At 46.6% G+C, this 17,497-nt stretch overlaps 1 protein-coding gene across 1 annotated transcript in view; it reads left to right on the forward strand.

Annotated features, from left to right (window-relative positions):
* The window catches only part of bsnb (bassoon (presynaptic cytomatrix protein) b), a 71,328-nt gene that overhangs the window by 47,330 nt on the left and 6,501 nt on the right, over positions 1-17,497 (forward strand). The window contains exons 4-11 of the mRNA XM_031568353.2: positions 804-1,268; positions 1,778-8,143; positions 9,480-11,568; positions 12,014-13,104; positions 13,263-13,368; positions 13,601-13,732; positions 15,819-15,874; positions 15,999-16,103. Of these exons, the coding sequence (XP_031424213.1) occupies positions 804-1,268; positions 1,778-8,143; positions 9,480-11,568; positions 12,014-13,104; positions 13,263-13,368; positions 13,601-13,732; positions 15,819-15,859 (10,290 nt within the window). The 3' untranslated portion in view covers positions 15,860-15,874; positions 15,999-16,103. The remainder of the gene's footprint in view (positions 1-803; positions 1,269-1,777; positions 8,144-9,479; positions 11,569-12,013; positions 13,105-13,262; positions 13,369-13,600; positions 13,733-15,818; positions 15,875-15,998; positions 16,104-17,497) is intronic.

Raw genomic sequence — 17,497 nt, forward strand, 5'->3', positions numbered from 1 at the left:
ATCTGGGATGCTCTCTATCAGGGTACCGTGATTGGAATAATAACTAAGGACCACATTCAGGTTTATTGCCAAATATACCTTTCATTTATTTCACACTGATAACATGCTGATAACTATTCTGTGCACAACTCTAACTGACCACTTTCAGATAGTATTGGCTCATCCATATCACTGTTCACATAAAGGTCAGTGTCAAACAAGTCCCCTCTACACAAAGACAGCAGGCTGCATGATAAGTCCCTATTCTTGGCTGTCTCCCAAGACTGCTGCTTTCCTTCACAGCGCATCCCTTTGAAAGCACTATTCTGTTAACAAACACAAAGATCAAATGAAGAATGTGTGAGCAAAAATGTTCTAGAGCTGTGGAATTCTGGCAATGTTATTCCACAAGTTCTCCTTGCCTTCATAGAGAAAACAGTGGAGATTCTTACATTTCTGTTGGGTTTTGGGGTGTCACTAATGGGAAATCATATTAAAAGTGATTAGATCACTGTAGCGACAACTGAGCTTATAATGTGTTCATTGCCAGGGCCAGGACAGACACAGCTAGCGAGTAAATCAAACATACCGAACCCAGTAGGGGACCACTGCCATTATGCCATATCTTAATTTGAAATAAAATATACCCTTATCAAATTCTGTTTCCAGACTATTTGCAGTCAAAACTGACTAGAGTGTACAGAATTGGTGCTAAAGGCTTGTTTTTTATATGAAGTCTGGTTCTATATCTTATGGTTTCATTGTTAAGGGGGGTTGCCTCAACATGTCTTATGTTCAAATGTTTATGTTCTGTTTTGTTTCAGAAAAAAGAATGGCTCTGTCTGACCTGTCAGACTCAGAGAGCCATGTCTGGAGCCTTGGGAGAACCTCCCACCCCTGTCCCTCAGCCAATGGGATCCCCAAGGCACCCAGGTCCAACCAATCAGCAGCAGGCACGAGGACCCAGTCATCAAGCAGGAATAAGGCCCACAGGCCCCCAACAGCAACAACATAAACCCCCTGGTGCCCAAGTAAGTGGATCTCTCCCGCTGGCAAAGCAGGTGGCCTCCCTAAGTAAGGCTCCGGCTCAACCACAACCCAGCAAACCTGCACCTGGCCACCCTTCACCAAAGGGTACTGAGACCCGAAAGCAACAACAACCAAGTGTAAAACCGAAAGTAGAGAAAGAAGGTGTTAAAGTTTCTCTTAAGAAGGGAGCTGCAGATGTCCCCAACATAATGCAAGAACAAAAGAAAAACAGTGACATGCAGAAGTCTAAACACCATGACGTGAGTGACTTCCTGTGACCTGACTGCATGGTCTGCATGGTCAACTTCGCTGTTAGTGAGACGCCTCCTCAAAGCATGTTCCTTTCATGATTGATAAATAGAAGTAACACGGCGTTCGTATATTTTCCAGGATCATCGTTGAAGTCAATGTCAAATGCAGTCATTTACATCCTCCGCCTCAGCTGTTCTTTTAGCATGATTATTACACTCCCATCATCCCTTCATGAATTAGAATCAGTGTTGTTACTCTTGTCGTTATCGTCCAGGTCGTTTACTCATCCCCTGATACAACTGTTATTTTGTAAAGGTTGGTAAGCCTTACAGAATCATATCACCCATATATGTACATCAATCACATCTTGTGTTGTGCACGCTCTTGTGTGTAAATGGTATAAATGTTTCTACTGACCAGTGTCAGAAAAATGTTTTACACTGTTGTTTTAAATACTGGTCAAGGAAATAGCAGATACAGTTCTGAGATGCTATTTTTCTGTTCTCTCTTATTACAGGACTCAAACAAATCAAGTACACAGAGCCTGAGTGATACAGGGTACTCATCAGATGGCATCTCTAGCTCCCAGAGTGAAATCACTGGACTGATTCAGGAGGAAGGGGTGAAGCTGAATGAAAGGGGGCAGCCTATCAATCAGGGCAGCCCCCCGAGCCCCTCAGAACTCACCAAGCTAGAGAGCTCCATGAGGCCCCTTTTAGAGTCAAAAACCACCACAGAGCAGAGCAGAGCACAGGATATTAGGGACAGAGAACACCAGAGGCCTGGCTCCCTAACCATTTCAAAAGAGCAGCGCTATGATTCTGACGAAGCTCGTGAGGCATCTTCAGATGAACTCAGCTGCAAACTGCGCCATGACTATGTAGAGGACAGTAGTGAGAGTGGAATTTCCCCATTGCCGGCTCGGCAGAAGAAATCACAGAAAGAAATGACTGACGAGGAATTCATGAGGAGGCAAATAATGGAAATGAGTGCAGATGAGGAAGAGACAGGGGAAGATGAAGGCTATGGTCATAAAAAAACGAAAAAGAGTCAGAAACAAGCAGCAGAAGACAAGCGACGACTCACTCAACATTCCAGCAGTTTCGAGGAGGACACCAAAGGTGGTGATGGTGCCTACAAAGGGGAAAACAGTGATGGTGTTGTGGCTGGAGGTTTAAGACGTTTCAAGACCATTGAGCTGAACAACACCAATAGCTACAACCGTGACATTGAGCTGAACACAGAACATGATCTCAGGGAGCCAGAACTTGAGATGGAAAGCCTGACAGGGTCACCTGAGGAGCGGTCGAGAGGAGAATATTCCTCAACTCTGCCAGCCACTACTCCCAGCTATACCTCAGGCACCTCTCCCACATCTGTGTCTTCTATGGAAGATGATAGTGATAGCAGTCCTAGCAGAAGGCAAAGGTTAGAGGAGGCCAAACAGCAGAGAAAAGCACGGCATCGCTCCCATGGCCCGCTTTTGCCTACCATTGAGGACTCATCTGAGGAAGATGAGTTGAGGGAAGAGGAAGAACTCCTGATGGAGCAAGAGAAAATGAGGGACTTAGAGCAGCAGAGGATTCGCAGCACTGCTAGGAAAACCAAACGCGATAAGGAAGAGCTCAGAGCACAGAGACGGAGAGAGAGGTCCAAAACACCCCCTAGTAATCTTTCTCCCATTGAGGATGCTTCCCCAACAGAAGAGTTGAGGCAAGCAGCTGAGATGGAGGAGCTTCACAGGTCATCCTGCTCTGAATACTCTCCCTCCATGGATTCCGAGGCAGAGGGTTTTGAGGTGGGGGGTACAAAGATCTACAAGTCTGGCAACCTGCCCACATTCATGTCTCTCTATTCTCCCACAGAACAACCCTCTGCAACATCACCGTCTGCAACAGATAAATCACTGAAAAGTGCTGAGGAGGTTTATGAGGAAATGATGAGGAAGGCAGAGATGATTCAGAAACAACAACATATGCAGCCAGGAAGGCAAGGCCAACAACCAGTTAATGTAGCCCAGCAACCTAGCAATGTTCAGAGGCAACAGCAAGGATCACCTCAGTTAAGCAGAGACAAACAACATCTAGATACTGAAAAAACTGTTTTGACACCAGGCTCAAGTCCTACCCAGATCTCAGCTCCCGTATCACTGCGTGACCCAAGTGGTACTGGACGAGGGGCCCCTGGAGTACAAGCAGCTCAGCAGTATTCAGGCCAGCAGTCCAGAGGTTCACCAACAACTGGTGTCCCTACAACAGGCCCTCAGTCCAATGTTCGGCAGCCAGGGGTGGTTGCTGGTATGACGGGTAGAATAACGGATATGACACAGGCCTATGCTGGCCAGAGAGATCCCAGAACTCCTAGTCAGGGAACACCCCAAGGCCCAGCGCCTGATGCTGGTGGATCCACTCTGTCATCAAAGGTTTTTTCGTATTTTAAAGGCCCCAGTCCTCCAGTGTCCCCTTCTGCTTCACCTTCACAGAGTCCCGCTCGTTCTCCTGTGCCCACTACTCACGGTGGCCCTACCACTACAGCACCACCACAGGGGTCCCACATACCACAACGAGCCGCAGCTCCACGCCTCTCAAGACAACAGTCCTCCCAAGATTCACCAGTCAAGACTCCTGAACCCACCAGCCCGGCAAGACCAATGACAGTAAACTCCTCTACCTCTCCTCTGTCCTCACCAACAAGACGTCACCTGCCAACAGTTCCATCACAGACTCCAGCATCAAGTTCTCCAACATCCCCACAGTCCCACCCTACTTACCACTCTCAATCTGGTTTACAAAGAGCCCAAACTGCAGAAAGGGTTAATGTTGGCATGAGCACAGTAACCACTACAACTTCTTATAGCCGCAGCTCTATGCCTACGGAAAGCATATCACTTTGTCGAATCTCTACTGTCCCAGGAACCTCAAGGGTGGTAGAGCAGAGTCAAATGCAGACAGGTGGTAATGTGGTTGACCTAAGAACTCCCATGAAGCCTACTCCAATCATCATGACAGATCAGGGCATGGACCTAACATCCCTGGCAACAGATACAAGAAGATATTCCTTTGGTTCAGAGACCCCCACTCGCCACACTGCAGTTAACCCTTTGATAATGAATCTGAATTCACAGGAGCAGAGTCATGTAACATCGACAACCCCAACAACAGTAAGTGTGACAGTAGCAGCTTCCATGTTCATATCTCAGCCAAAGCAACCGGTGGTATATGGAGACCCCCTTCAGAATCGTGTAGACCTTGGGCAAGGGGTTGGATCTGCTGTTTGTCTGACTCAGACCAAAACACCAATCAACGACCCAGCCATCCCCAAAATTGATGCCTGTTTGGAAGACCTAGGCATCCAGCAAGAAGAGTTACATAGGCAACAACAGAAACTACAACATCAACAGCAGCTCCTTGAACAGCAGCTGCAGCAACATCAGCATGCATCATCTTTTGCTCGTTACAACTTGGCAAATCAAGTCCAGCCAATATTATTAAAGAAAGACCTGATGGTGAGCCAGGCCAACAGTGGAAATGTGGTTATTGTCAGTGCCATCCCCAGAGTGTCTCCTCTTCCTCCACAGCCCTCACCTGGTTCTGGCTCTGCCTCGCCTACGCTTCCACATGATATATATGGAGGGGTAGCATTGGAACTGAAAAACAAGCCAACGGTTGTGAATCTCTCAACAGGTAAGCCCCATGTTATGATGGTGCAACTAGATGAAGGTAATGCTTCCCAAGGGTCCACAGTGACACAACTTGTGAAACAAGAAGAGCGCCCTCCACCACCACCACCACCTGAAGTTCTTGATCTCACTGGTTCACAAATAAAAACAGAAAACCAGGTTGCTTGCTGTGATGTTGTATATAAGCTGCCATTTGCTGGAGGTTGCTCAGGTTCTTTTGGTCAGAGGCCCCAGGTAGGATCCACAGACCAAAATCCCACTGGTGAACTTTCTCAAGCATCCCACCCTGTTCCATCCCAACACTCAGCTCCTGAACAGCATTCTCAGCCAGGGAAAGACGCCTTTCAGCCTGCTGGTGTGCATGGGCCAACTACTGAACAGCAGAAACAATACTCCTTACCACCTCCTGGTCGCCTTCAGCCATCAATGTCAGACACTAACTTGGCAGATGCAGGACTTCAGTTCTATCAAAGGGCTGATCCAGGTGATCTTGCTGTAGATTTGACCACCATGAAGCAGGCATATGAGCAGGGGTATGTGGGTATGGGAGCACAGTATGGGTCCTATACAGACCTACGGCACCAAGGAGATGTTGCTGGTCCACCCTTACCCCTGAGAAGGTATGGCTCTATGTCCAATATCAATGCAGACTATGGCTTGTCTTCTCGTGACATGGCTGGCTTTCAAGAATCCAACCTAGCTCAGTACAGTGCCACCACAGCCAGGGAGATCGGTAGGATGTGTGCTGCTCTTAACACCATAGATCAATTTGGTGGCCGTTATGCCAATCCTGAACTTCTCCAGTATGCTGCTAGAACAGGAGGAGGCCCAGTAGGAAGACTCAACCTTCAACAAGGTTTGGCATCTATCAGGGCCAATCTCTTGTATGGTCTTGATGGTAGGCCCACTGTCCAAGGTCAAGCACTTACCAACCTTATCAATGCCAGACAAGCAAGCCTAAGGGCACTATATCCATCTGCCATGAGGGGACCTGATGGCATGACATATTCCACTATCAATACCCCAATAGCCTCCACGTTGCCAATCACTACCCAGCCTTCCTCTGTTATACAACCCATGGTACGAGGAGTGTATAGACCATATCCTCCAAGCAATGTGACTGCTGTACCCTTGGCTAGCCTCACCAGGTTGCCTCATGTGACTCCAAGGATGCCTCTGTCTTCACAAGGTCCTTATAGATATCCAACAACAAATCATTACCCAACAACAGTCCCTCCTCCTGTAAGCATCCCACAGCCAAGCACATCCCCTCAACACGCACCTATGTACCTTGGAAAGCCTTCAGTGGCTGGGCCTGTGAACACTGCCTCTACAGTTCCCGCTACCCAGCCTGTCACACATTTGACATACACCAGTGGAATGTCAGCCCAATCTGCTGTGCCACCCATTAACCAGCTGGTTCCCCCATCTAACTTCCCATCTGAGATTCCTCCAGCACGACCTCAAGTACAGTCTCAAGGTTCTCAGCAATTACCATCACAAGTCCAATCTCAAATGGTCAGCCAGGTACAAGGTCAAGACCTCTCTCAGATTCAACAAACCCAGGCATTAGGACAGACACAGCCAGAATCTATCTCGCAAGTGTTGCCAGACACAGTGTCAAACACCACCATCACCACTAGTGGTAACGCTGAGAAAGACAAGGAAGATGACCGCATGAAACAGCAACAGGACCAAATGTTGAATTTAGAGAGAGAGCGCATTGAGCTGGAGAAGCTTAGACAGTTGCGGTTGCAGGAGGAGCTTGAGAGGGATCGCCTTCAGATTCAGCGTCACAGAGAGAATGAGCAACTACTTGTGCAACGGGAGATCCACGAACTGCAAAGCCTGAAGCACCATGTTCTACAGCAGCAACAAGTGGAGAGGGAAACACAGCTAGTCATGCAAAGGGAGCAGTTGGCCCAACAGCGATTCCAGCTGGACCAGATCCAGTCCTTACAGCAGCAGCTGCAGCAGCAACTGGAGGAACAGAAGAGGCAGAAAACAGTGGCAGTAGAGACCGCGGCAGTAGCAGCAGCTGAAGCCGCCGCAGCATCCGCTGCAGCTGCAGCTGCAGCCACCACTGCTCAAGGAGCCATACAAGGTGTGATGGTTGGTGGAAGGATGATCAGTCAAGATGGACAGAGTGTACAGTTTTGGCAGCCCTACATGGATGGCCAGGCAGTGCAAGCTGTGATTGCCTCAAGGTCCATTCCGAGCTCTGCCTCCGAGATGTCTCTGAAGAACACTGAGGATGCTGGGGATGGAAAGGTGATGAGGAAGCAGAATTCCATGCCACGTCTAAGAGATGGCTCAGAGGAGGAACCTGTCAAGAGAATTACTGACTGCAGCGTTCAAACAGATGATGAGGACACTGAAGACAGGTATATGGGGAGACGTAGGAGAACCAGACGCAATGTCGACTGTAGTGTTCAGACAGATGAGGAGGACCAGGCAGAGTTGGAGCAACCTGTCAGACGCAGGAGGTCACGGTTCACCAAGCACTCTGAGTCAAGCACAGAAAACAAGGGTGATGCCACATCTAAAGTCACCTCAAGCATTGCCAGCCAAACAGTCAATGACTCCTCATGCCAGACTGAGCCCGACCAGCTGGGCAGAGTCTCACCTGCAATTCACATAACCATGGCTGAGGCATCAAAGGTGGAGCTTTTACACTACATCTCTGCCCCAGAGAGGACTCAGAAAGGAGAGAGCCTGGCCTGCCAAACTGATCCTGAAGCCCACTCCCAGGGTGTGGTGGCACCGCAGCTAAGTGTTCCCACTACTGTCAGCCCATATACTACTAGCCTGCAAATGGTTGGTTCCACCCAATCCAAATTTGAAAGGAGAAAACCAGACCCATTGGACATTAGCTACCAGCAGCAAACCCAGCAGCAAAATGAGTCCGCATCCCGCCAGCCTCCAAAGTCCCCGCAGGTGCTATACTCTCCTGTGTCCCCACTGTCTCCACATCGCATGCTGGAGACCACCTTTGCTTCCAGCGAGAAACTCAATAAAGCCCATGTAACACCACAGCAGAAAGCCTTCACTGCTGAGTCCCCTCAGAAGCACCAGTCTCTCCCAAGGCCTATAAAGAGTGTGCAGCGCTCCATGTCAGACCCCAAGCCCCTCAGCCCCACTTCAGAAGACCCCTCCAAGACCAGGTTCTCCATGTATTCAAACCAAACTCTCCCCAGCAGTCAGGTGAGTAGGAATTATTGCACATTTCATCTACTGTCTATTTATCTATTACCTATTACCTTTGATCTACTATCTATTATGACTTGCAGAGTTACACTATATCATTGCATTTAGTCATTTGGTGTATCCTGAACACATTGAGAAACATAAAACACAAAGAGGTAGAGATATTTTACACATTAATTCATGCAGATATGTGTAGCTTTTAGTGAATGGTGTTTAAAAGGAAAGCTACTACATACATCACAAACAATCTTAAAGGAAGTGGCTCTATTGTTACATTTATTCCGCCCTCCAAATTAGTCCCACTTCCCTTCCTTATTTGACTTCTAAACTGGTCAAATTTTCAGCAGTTAATTTATCACACTTCCATTGGATTTTTTCATTTCCTTTTATCTGACACACACACACACACACACCATGTGCTTCTCTGGCAAACCCTCTGACATGACCAGAGGGAGACACAATGTGTGGGCTTCCTGGTGCTGCCCTGCTGTCTTTGGGCATGTTCAGCAGCTGGTCAGAGTGTATTCTCAGTCTCTAGCACTCAGTATGCTGTCAGAGCGTGGAAAACAGAGACCCTCATTTACACTAGGAATGGAGGTGAGAGCAAGAAAGAGAGCACAAATTGGTTATTTTTTGATCAGCTATTCCTCACTACTCTTCAATGACAGTCACTGAAAGTTCTTTGTGGATATTTTCTACATCCACCATGGGTCCACATATATCTTGAGTGTAGTAAGTAGTATCAGTGTATTTCTATATGCATTTGTATTTGATGCCATATATGTTTAAATGCTTAAATATTCGGCATGTATGTAGACCAAAGATTTAAAAAAAATCAGTGATGTAAACTTTGATTGATGTATTGTAAAAATGTGATATTTTGATGTGGAACACAGGGATACATTTATGTCATTAAACGGAAAAGCCTCAACTTCTGTTGTGTGGACACACAACACATTATTTGTACAGTTCCCTGTTACTGATGTGATGAGGTGTTAATTTACATGGAAATGCTGTATAAACAGTAATCTTGAAAAATAGATGAAATTAAAAATATGAAACTGCCTGTAATCAAGTGTTAAGTTTTAAAACTTTAAATTCAGTTTAAAAGTTTGATGCAACCTTTTGAGGAATCACAGGAGTGTCAAAAGTTTAAATTTTTTTAAGAAATTTCTATATCAGTTCAGCTCAACCGACACCTTTAAGTAGTACACCACATTGTTGTTATTTTCCAAGCTATCCCATTTTTTTTCTAGTTTTCAAAACGTAAAGCTTGATGTTCATTAGTGTACCAATTTAATAGTCAATCCTCTCTGCCATCCTTGTTCTCCAGATGGCTACCCTGCAGCAGCAGCAGCAGAATTTGCTGATGAGGAAGGTGAAGAGAACTCTTCCCAGCCCTCCGCCAGATGAGCCACCACTCCCTATAGTCACCCCTGCCATGCCCCAGATGTACACCTCTCCAGGCATGCCTCAACGGGTGCTGCCAAGGCCAGCCCAAAGTGTCACAAAGGCAGGACTTCTGCACGAGCTGAAAGCTGTGGAGCAGGAGTCCACCAAGCTCCGCAAGCAGCAGATCGAGCTTGAGGAGGAGGAGAAGGAGATTGATGCCAAGCTGAGGTATTTAGAACTAGGCATCACCCAGCGTAAAGAGACGCGGGTCAAAGAGAGAGAGAGGAGAGAAGCCTACTTAAGATCCATGGGAGATGTGCGAGACTACATGTCTGACAGCGAGCTCAACAGCCTTCAGCTCAGTAATCTTGCGGCTATGTCCGCAGCCTATGAAGGCAACGGGCTCCTGACTCGACCCAGCACTGCACCAATGAACCAGTTCCCCAGTGACCTGAGTGCACCTTCTCAGTATCCCCCAACGTCCTCCTTTGGGACATTCCCCTACCCACAAAGCCAATCTATAGCCTCACAGCAACCCGCTACAGCATATCATCAGATTGGCTTCCAGCCTCCACAATACCCTGCAGCCTCACAGCCTCAGCCCGGGACCTTCCAGCCCCATCCTCAACCCTCAACTTACCAGGCCCCGGGGTCTTTCCCCTCCCACAGCTATGGCCAGCCCTCCTATCAGACAGATATGCCAAGCCACTCAGGTTTCCAGCCTCCACCAGGTTCCTCCCAGACTCTGCCCTACCCAAGCCAGGGCATGTCTTTCCAACCCACTGCAGAGATACTCACTGTTCACCAAAGACCACGACAGACCTCACTGGCCGACCTAGAGCAGAAACTACCAACCAACTATGAGGTCATTAGCAATTCTGCTGTTCCTGTGGCCACCACAGTTCAGGACACTGGCTTCAGTGGTGCTTATGTGTCTACAACCATGTCCAACACCTATGGGCAGTACAGGACCCCTGAGCAGAGCCTTTCCGATCGTATACCAAGCCCAACATCTGCGTATGGAACTGACGGTCTCTACACTACCAACCTGGAACAGAACATCCCCAGAAACTATGTCATGTGTGATGATATCAGTGAACTGACAAAAGAAAACATGGGGCCCCCTGTTGACAGTCTTGGGCATCCTACGACTGGTCGTTATGGCAGTGAGAATGGTCCATCTGCACGGGGAAGTGGTTATGGTGAGGAGTATGATGATCCCTATGGTAGGCCCAAGGGCAACACTGGATACCATCAGCAAGGTGCAGTGGACAGCCATGGCAGGCCAAACACCACTTCAAGTTCGTCCTATTACTATGATGATTATAATAAACACTCTTCCAGTCGTGCTGCGGGATCTCAGAGGCACCCAACCAAGAGTTTGGGCCCAGCTGTTGTGTCCTCCAAGCGCAGCAAGCACAGGAAGCAAGGAATGGAACAAAAGGTCTCCAAATTTTCGCCAATTGAAGAAGCAAGGGATGTGGAGTCTGATCTTGCCTCCTATCCTATGACCACCACATCTGGTAGCAGTGGTACAGGAAGAAACAAAAAGCTCCAGGAAGACTCTTATGGTTTCAAAAAGAGTGTATATGATGATCAAAAATATTATGGCTCCAGCCGTGAAGCCCTGGAAGAAGAGGATCGTATGTATGGCTCAGGGAGATCCAGATCTACAGGTTATGGCATGGACAAGATCTCTTCCCGTGACTCGAGTGGCTACAGGAGCAAGTCATATGAGAGAGACATGATGGAACGCAGCCAGAGGGGCACAAGTCGTAGCGGGCGCGCCTCCATGCGCACCCAAAACTCAGAGGAGGAGAGTCCACTCAGTCCTGTTGGAAAACCAATGGGCATTGGGCGAGGCACGGTTGGGGTTGATCCACATGATGCGAGGAACCAATATGGCTCCACCCACTCCTTACCAGATGTGCAGGACCACCACATGAAGGACATGCCAAAGAGCCATGTCTACAAACCAGAAGACCCTTACCTTGTAGATGACTCGCACTGTGCTGTTTCTGACAGTGAAGGTAACTGGTGCTGAATCACAGCTGCCTCCTATGCATGCTGTTCTTGAGAGGTGCGCATGTAAATGTCGTATCTGGAAAGCAGTGGGATAATAAATCATTTGTATTATTGTTTTCTGAGGATGTGATGCCCAGTGAATTACACCACATTTGCCTATATTTCTTTTTGCATGTTGCATGCATGGCTTGGAATGTCTATAATTCATTTCCTTTTTTGTTCATTTTTTTCCCGTGTTTATGCTCTGTGCACTGTGTTTGTTCCACTGATGGTTTGAAGAGCTTTCTTTTGCTTTTGCTTCGAAAGACTGCATGTGTTAATGTTTGGACAGGCACCTCTCTGCTGTGGAAACTGCATGCCTTGTGTTTGCATGCTTCTCCTCCCTGGTGATGGCAATCACCCCTGTTTCACCTTACCAACTGACGCTTCTTTTTGATTTTCCAAAAAAAGCCTATCATTTGGGTCAGGAAGAGACAGACTGGTTTGAGAAACCACGAGAGGCTCGGAATAGTCGCTCCCGTCATCATGAAGGAGGAAGCCACACTTCTTCAGGCCGCAGGAGCAATGTGAAGCACACCTATCACGACTATGATGAGCCCCCTGAGGAGGACTTGTGGCCTCAGGACGAGTATGGACAACCAAGGCAACCTTCATCCACATCGTCACGGGAACAACGTCACCATGGCAGTAGCAGTACTGGAAGGCACTCATCCCGGCATTCCTCTGAAGAACCCCGTTCCTCCCGTTCCTCGCGGTCTCACCCTAAGGATCCATCTGCTCGATCTGGAGAAGGCCGTGGAACATCTGGATCGCAGAGGAGAGGTGAGTCCCGATCTTCACAGGGTGGCTACCGAGACTCTGAGCATGCCAGAGACCCTGGAAACCACCACAGCTCTGGGGGTCAAAGGGGGCAGCGACAGCCTGGCTCGTCCCGAAGACAGGATCCAGATTCTAGGCAACCGCAGCAGGGTCCTGCAGGTCAACCGACTCCGCAGCAAGGGCAGCAGCGCTCCACCACAGGAGAGCTGCAGCCAGGAAGACAGCCAGGGAGTCAGCCACCTGAAGCTGGCCAGCACCCAGGAAGACAGCCAGGGAGTCAGCCACCCGATGCTGGCCAGCACCCAGGAAGACAACCAGGGAGTCAGCCACCCGATGCTGGCCAGCACCCAGGAAGACAACCAGGGAGTCAGCCACCCGATGCTGGCCAGCACCCAGGAAGACAACCAGGGAGTCAGCCACTCGATGCTGGCCAGCACCCAGGCCAGCAGTCACGCGGTCAGCAGCAGCAGCAACAGCAACAGCAGCAGCACCCGCAGCAGCACCCGCAGCAGCACCCGCAGCAGCAACAGCAACACCACCATGCTGGTCAGCAGCAGCAGCAACAGCCAACCACAGCGGATGCTCCAACCACACCAGCAGCCACAGCAATGACAGCCACTGCTCAGCAGCAAGCCAGACCTGGCCAGGCTGCGGCACAAGGACAACCCCAGCAAGCAGGACCAACAGCAGGCCAAGCACCAGCAGGCCAACCACCTGCAGCGGTCAGTGCACCCTACTACACTGCCCCCCCCCCCCACACCAAATACATTTCAATGTTTTATCTCTGATTAAAAAATGGCCCTTTATTAATTAATGTTGATCAATGCTTGCAGATACTATACCATTTGATGAAATAATTTGTCTCTTCTTTGGGACACAGACAAGGCCAGCAGCCACTGCTACTCCTCCCCCTGCAACAGCTATAGGGGCGAAAGCTGCTCCAGCACAGGCTGCCAAACCTCCCCTGATTCCTGCAACTGGAATAGGTGAGATGTACTTACCTTTTTGTCCGAATTTTCGCTCAAATAGTAACACTCTATACAGTGCTCTAACAGTAGATACGCTATATACAATGAAATGCCCTTGCACTCTACAATGCTTGTTTCATATCGAAAAAGGAGGATTAAGGGTTTGGTCCCATCAGATTCTACTGTGAAGAAAAGAGCAAGAGCATGTTACATGTATCCCAAAGGTGTCCCAATGTTCCCATTTTGACAGGCTCGAAAGCAGCCCCCAGGCCTGGGGGGATAGGGAGTGCAGCAGCCGGACAACCCCCTGTGGAGGGGGCTAACGTTCTCACCTCAATGCTGCAGGGAGGGGCAGCAGAGCAGGCAGGAAAACTGGGAGATGGTAATGTTCAAAACTAATTATACATTTACATTTTACATTTAGCAGACGCTTTTATCCAAAGCGACTTACAAGGTATACACATTTTACATTTACACTGATGGCACACTGCACATCAGGAGCAATTAGGGGTTCAGTGTCTTGCTCAAGGACGCTTCGACAGGGAATCGAACTAGCAACCTTCTGATTACTATACGACTTCTCTACCTCTGTACCACTGACGCCCCATTATAAACACATTGGGCCCTAGTTTGGCGGCAGAAACTCACATCACAAACCATCACTGCCCAAGTCTAATTAATCTATCTGGCAAAATAATATCACACTCCCTTTATTTGAAGAGTGGTGCATTAGGCTTACATATTTCTGTATTAGCAAGGATGCAGGAGCAAACCTGTGTTATGGGTTAATGCAATTCATCTATCTTGGATATCCTCTAAGTTAACACTTATCCTGGCAAAAAAACGCCTTGAAAGACTTGAGCGTCTGGGAAGAGGTAGTCTAATTAGTCCGACTTAAATGAATGTTCGGTCAGCAGTAAACGAATGCCATATATGATGTAACTACACAATTACTTTTCTCGTTATTTCTACTCGCATATTGTAGTCTAATTAGCATTTTCCACAAAAGATCTCTTTTCTCAGCCGCAACGGAATGCAGAAAGAAATTGCATTCAGGTTGGTCTAGGTGTTTAAATTCATCAACATAAACATAGCTCACAACCTCCCATATCTTATGCATTCCCCAATTCAAGCAGGCTACTGGTCACTGCTGCACTTGCGATTTAGGCATCATGTTCTTTATCTACACATACAGTCACCAGTAGCCTTATTTTGCTTAAATGAATACCTTTATGTGTCCACTCTCTCCCATTGAACAAATGCTCCGCTAAACAGGCTTTCACTCACCTGTTCAGTTCTGCTGGGGTTCTGGATGCATCGACCGCACTAAATAGCTTACAGTTTGTTCCCAGAATAATTTTAAGGAAACAAAGATACAATTTCAATCTAATTAATGTCAAATACCATAGTTGCCTGACACAAACCTAATATGCTATTGCAGTAAAAGCTCACGCACTCTTTCACATCACCACACAATACGTAGGTTATCCTATTGGGGAAAGAAGTGAAAGTTGTCTACAAAGTTCATTTTCGTAGAAAATAGAGTTGATCTCTCCTGCTCCCACAAGTCGCAACACCGGAAGTGCCAGAATGTCTGCTGAAACATTTAACCATTATTAAATTGAATATGTATCACATGTTATGCATGTTGGGACATTTAATAAATTCTCAGGAAGGGATGTGAGATGGGCTATATTGATCTCGACAAAAATAACATTAACTTGGAATTTAGGCAAAATACTTTCTTTTTTACAGGCTCAAAATCACATACCCTGATTAACAATGTAACAGTCAGTTTGAAGCGATGTGGTAGGGCATTTTAAACCACGTCTAACAAGCTACAATTATTTGTATAACTAGTTATATTGTTTTGATCAACATAAGAGCACTATGGTTTATTCCTTGTAAAAGTGCTCCCGGCGAACGCTGCCCAGAACTAGCGGAAATATTGCCATCTTCTTACACTGTAATCTCGTCTGACGCATTCAGTGTAAAGGGATTGCTCGACAGTGCTATTGGTCGGCTTTAACCAAACCTTTCACTAATTAACTTCAGCCTGGATCGGCCCTCCTAGTGCCTTTGACCACACCTTTACCTCTCTCACTCAATCTCCTTTTTAGGGCAACATTGCGCAAATGCTGCTGTTTCCGCCCTCAAACTGGGGCCCATTACGTTATTTGCATGCTTGTGTAGAGACTGATTCATATTTTTATGCAGAATTTACAAAGCTTACTGAGTTTTCGGGTATGTGTTTTTTATCCATAAAAATATGTCTGTTGTTACATTGTCAGTTGATTAAACATTGTGATGTACACTGATTAACTTGGTTATGTGGATACTGTCAATAGATAGACAAGTACTTGCAGGTGACAAAGCGAACATCAGGGCATCACAGCAATATACTCCATCCTCTGTTTTCTTCTCTCCATCCTATCTCTTTGTTTTTATTACTCCAATCTCTCTCACAGCTGTGTCTGCTCTGGGGAAGAAGTTCACCTCATTTTGGTGAGCTGCTGAGAGGAAGGTAAGCACTAATGAGATTGAATCACACACGGCCACAGAGAGCATTGTTTATTGTTTCTTGTTTATCACCTTGGCGATAAGGTTAGTGACAGTAATCTTGTTTTTTTTCTTTTTCCTTTTTGTAGGGCGAAGACAGAGATATATGTGGATTAGTACTGGAAAAATGAAATGAAACTGTTTTTATCATTTAATATTATATTACTGGGAAGGAGGATACCTGAGTGATTTTGGTGAGTACACATGTCAGCATGTAACACATTTAAGCCTTTATCTGTTTTCCCTGCTAAGAGAAGTAACATAATGAAATCTTTAGATTCTGTACAGAGTTGTGTGTGTCTTATAAATGCTTCCTGTCGTCAGAACATATAGTGGTGATTAGTAAACCCTAAAGGAACCCAGGACGTATGAAGGAACAAGACATGTAATACTGTAAATGTTTGTGTGAACAACTTGCATTTGATTACCTTTCTAGCCACGTAATGAGAGGGCCTGAGGTAAATTGATGACTCATTCGGAGCTCAGTGCCAACATTTAGCCCTGACATAAGTGCTTTTTGGATCATCTGGCTCACTGTACACACTAGTCCATCCCTGGGGGCAGTTTATGCCCTGTCAGCAGCATACTGCATATGGGCCCTTGCATTCACTAAACAGCACTAGGGTGAAACGCGAGGACTCGTCTTTCTTTGGTGGGGTAGCCAAGCGTTAGACGGCACTAAGCAGGGTCTGAATGGATGGAGACCCTAAGAGAAGAGACGATGAGGGAGAACGGCTGTCAGCAAAGCCTTTGCTTAGTGCACACAAAGGGAACATAGTCTTGAGTTAAGTGTGTCCAACACAGGAAGTCCTTTTTTCTTTCTGAGTGTTTGGATAAAATGTATAATTATTCAGCTTCTGTCTCTGTAGCTATGTGAGACTTTTTGTAGTTGTGATATTTGACAGAAGCATTGTGATCTCTATGGGCATGTTCGTTTGTTATTACCTTTATCACTAAGTCCCTTTACTGCTTATGTGGTGGAAGAAAGAACACGCTGTATATATATATGCATATCAATTGATAAACGAAATACATCAAAAACTCACTGTTTAATGGCAAAACAATCCCAGCCACACTCCAGCAGAAGAACGAGAGAAAAGTATTGATTGCACAACGACAACTGTCTATCTCGGCTCATCTCTCTGTAATAATTAGATTGCATTCTAAATTTGCAATAAATATGTTTTACACAGAACATATACGCGAATGATATAGATTTGATCATGAGACGACTTACAGGAAATGTATACTGAGCATCGTTTCTTTATGTTTCTGACCTTCTACATCATATACACATCGAATAATTATTTCTATATGATGACGGTGATTCTTGCACAACACTATCACTATTACGGCACTAGTTGTATTTGACATTTATGTGGTAGGTGCCTCTGTGAAATGTCAACTTACCCGTGTAAACAAAACATATTTAATGAATAGTGAAAACTAAACAAATATTTTATGGAATTATCCCCTTTGTAGGGAGAGAAGTTACACTCCCCTATCTTCAGTGCCACTATGCTGAGCGTCGTTAGGCTATATTAGAACGGTAAATAATAATAATAAACTTTATTTGTATAGCACCTTT

This window comes from Clupea harengus, chromosome 5 (assembly GCF_900700415.2).
Source record: "Clupea harengus chromosome 5, Ch_v2.0.2, whole genome shotgun sequence".
Taxonomy (NCBI): Eukaryota; Metazoa; Chordata; class Actinopteri; order Clupeiformes; family Clupeidae; genus Clupea; species Clupea harengus.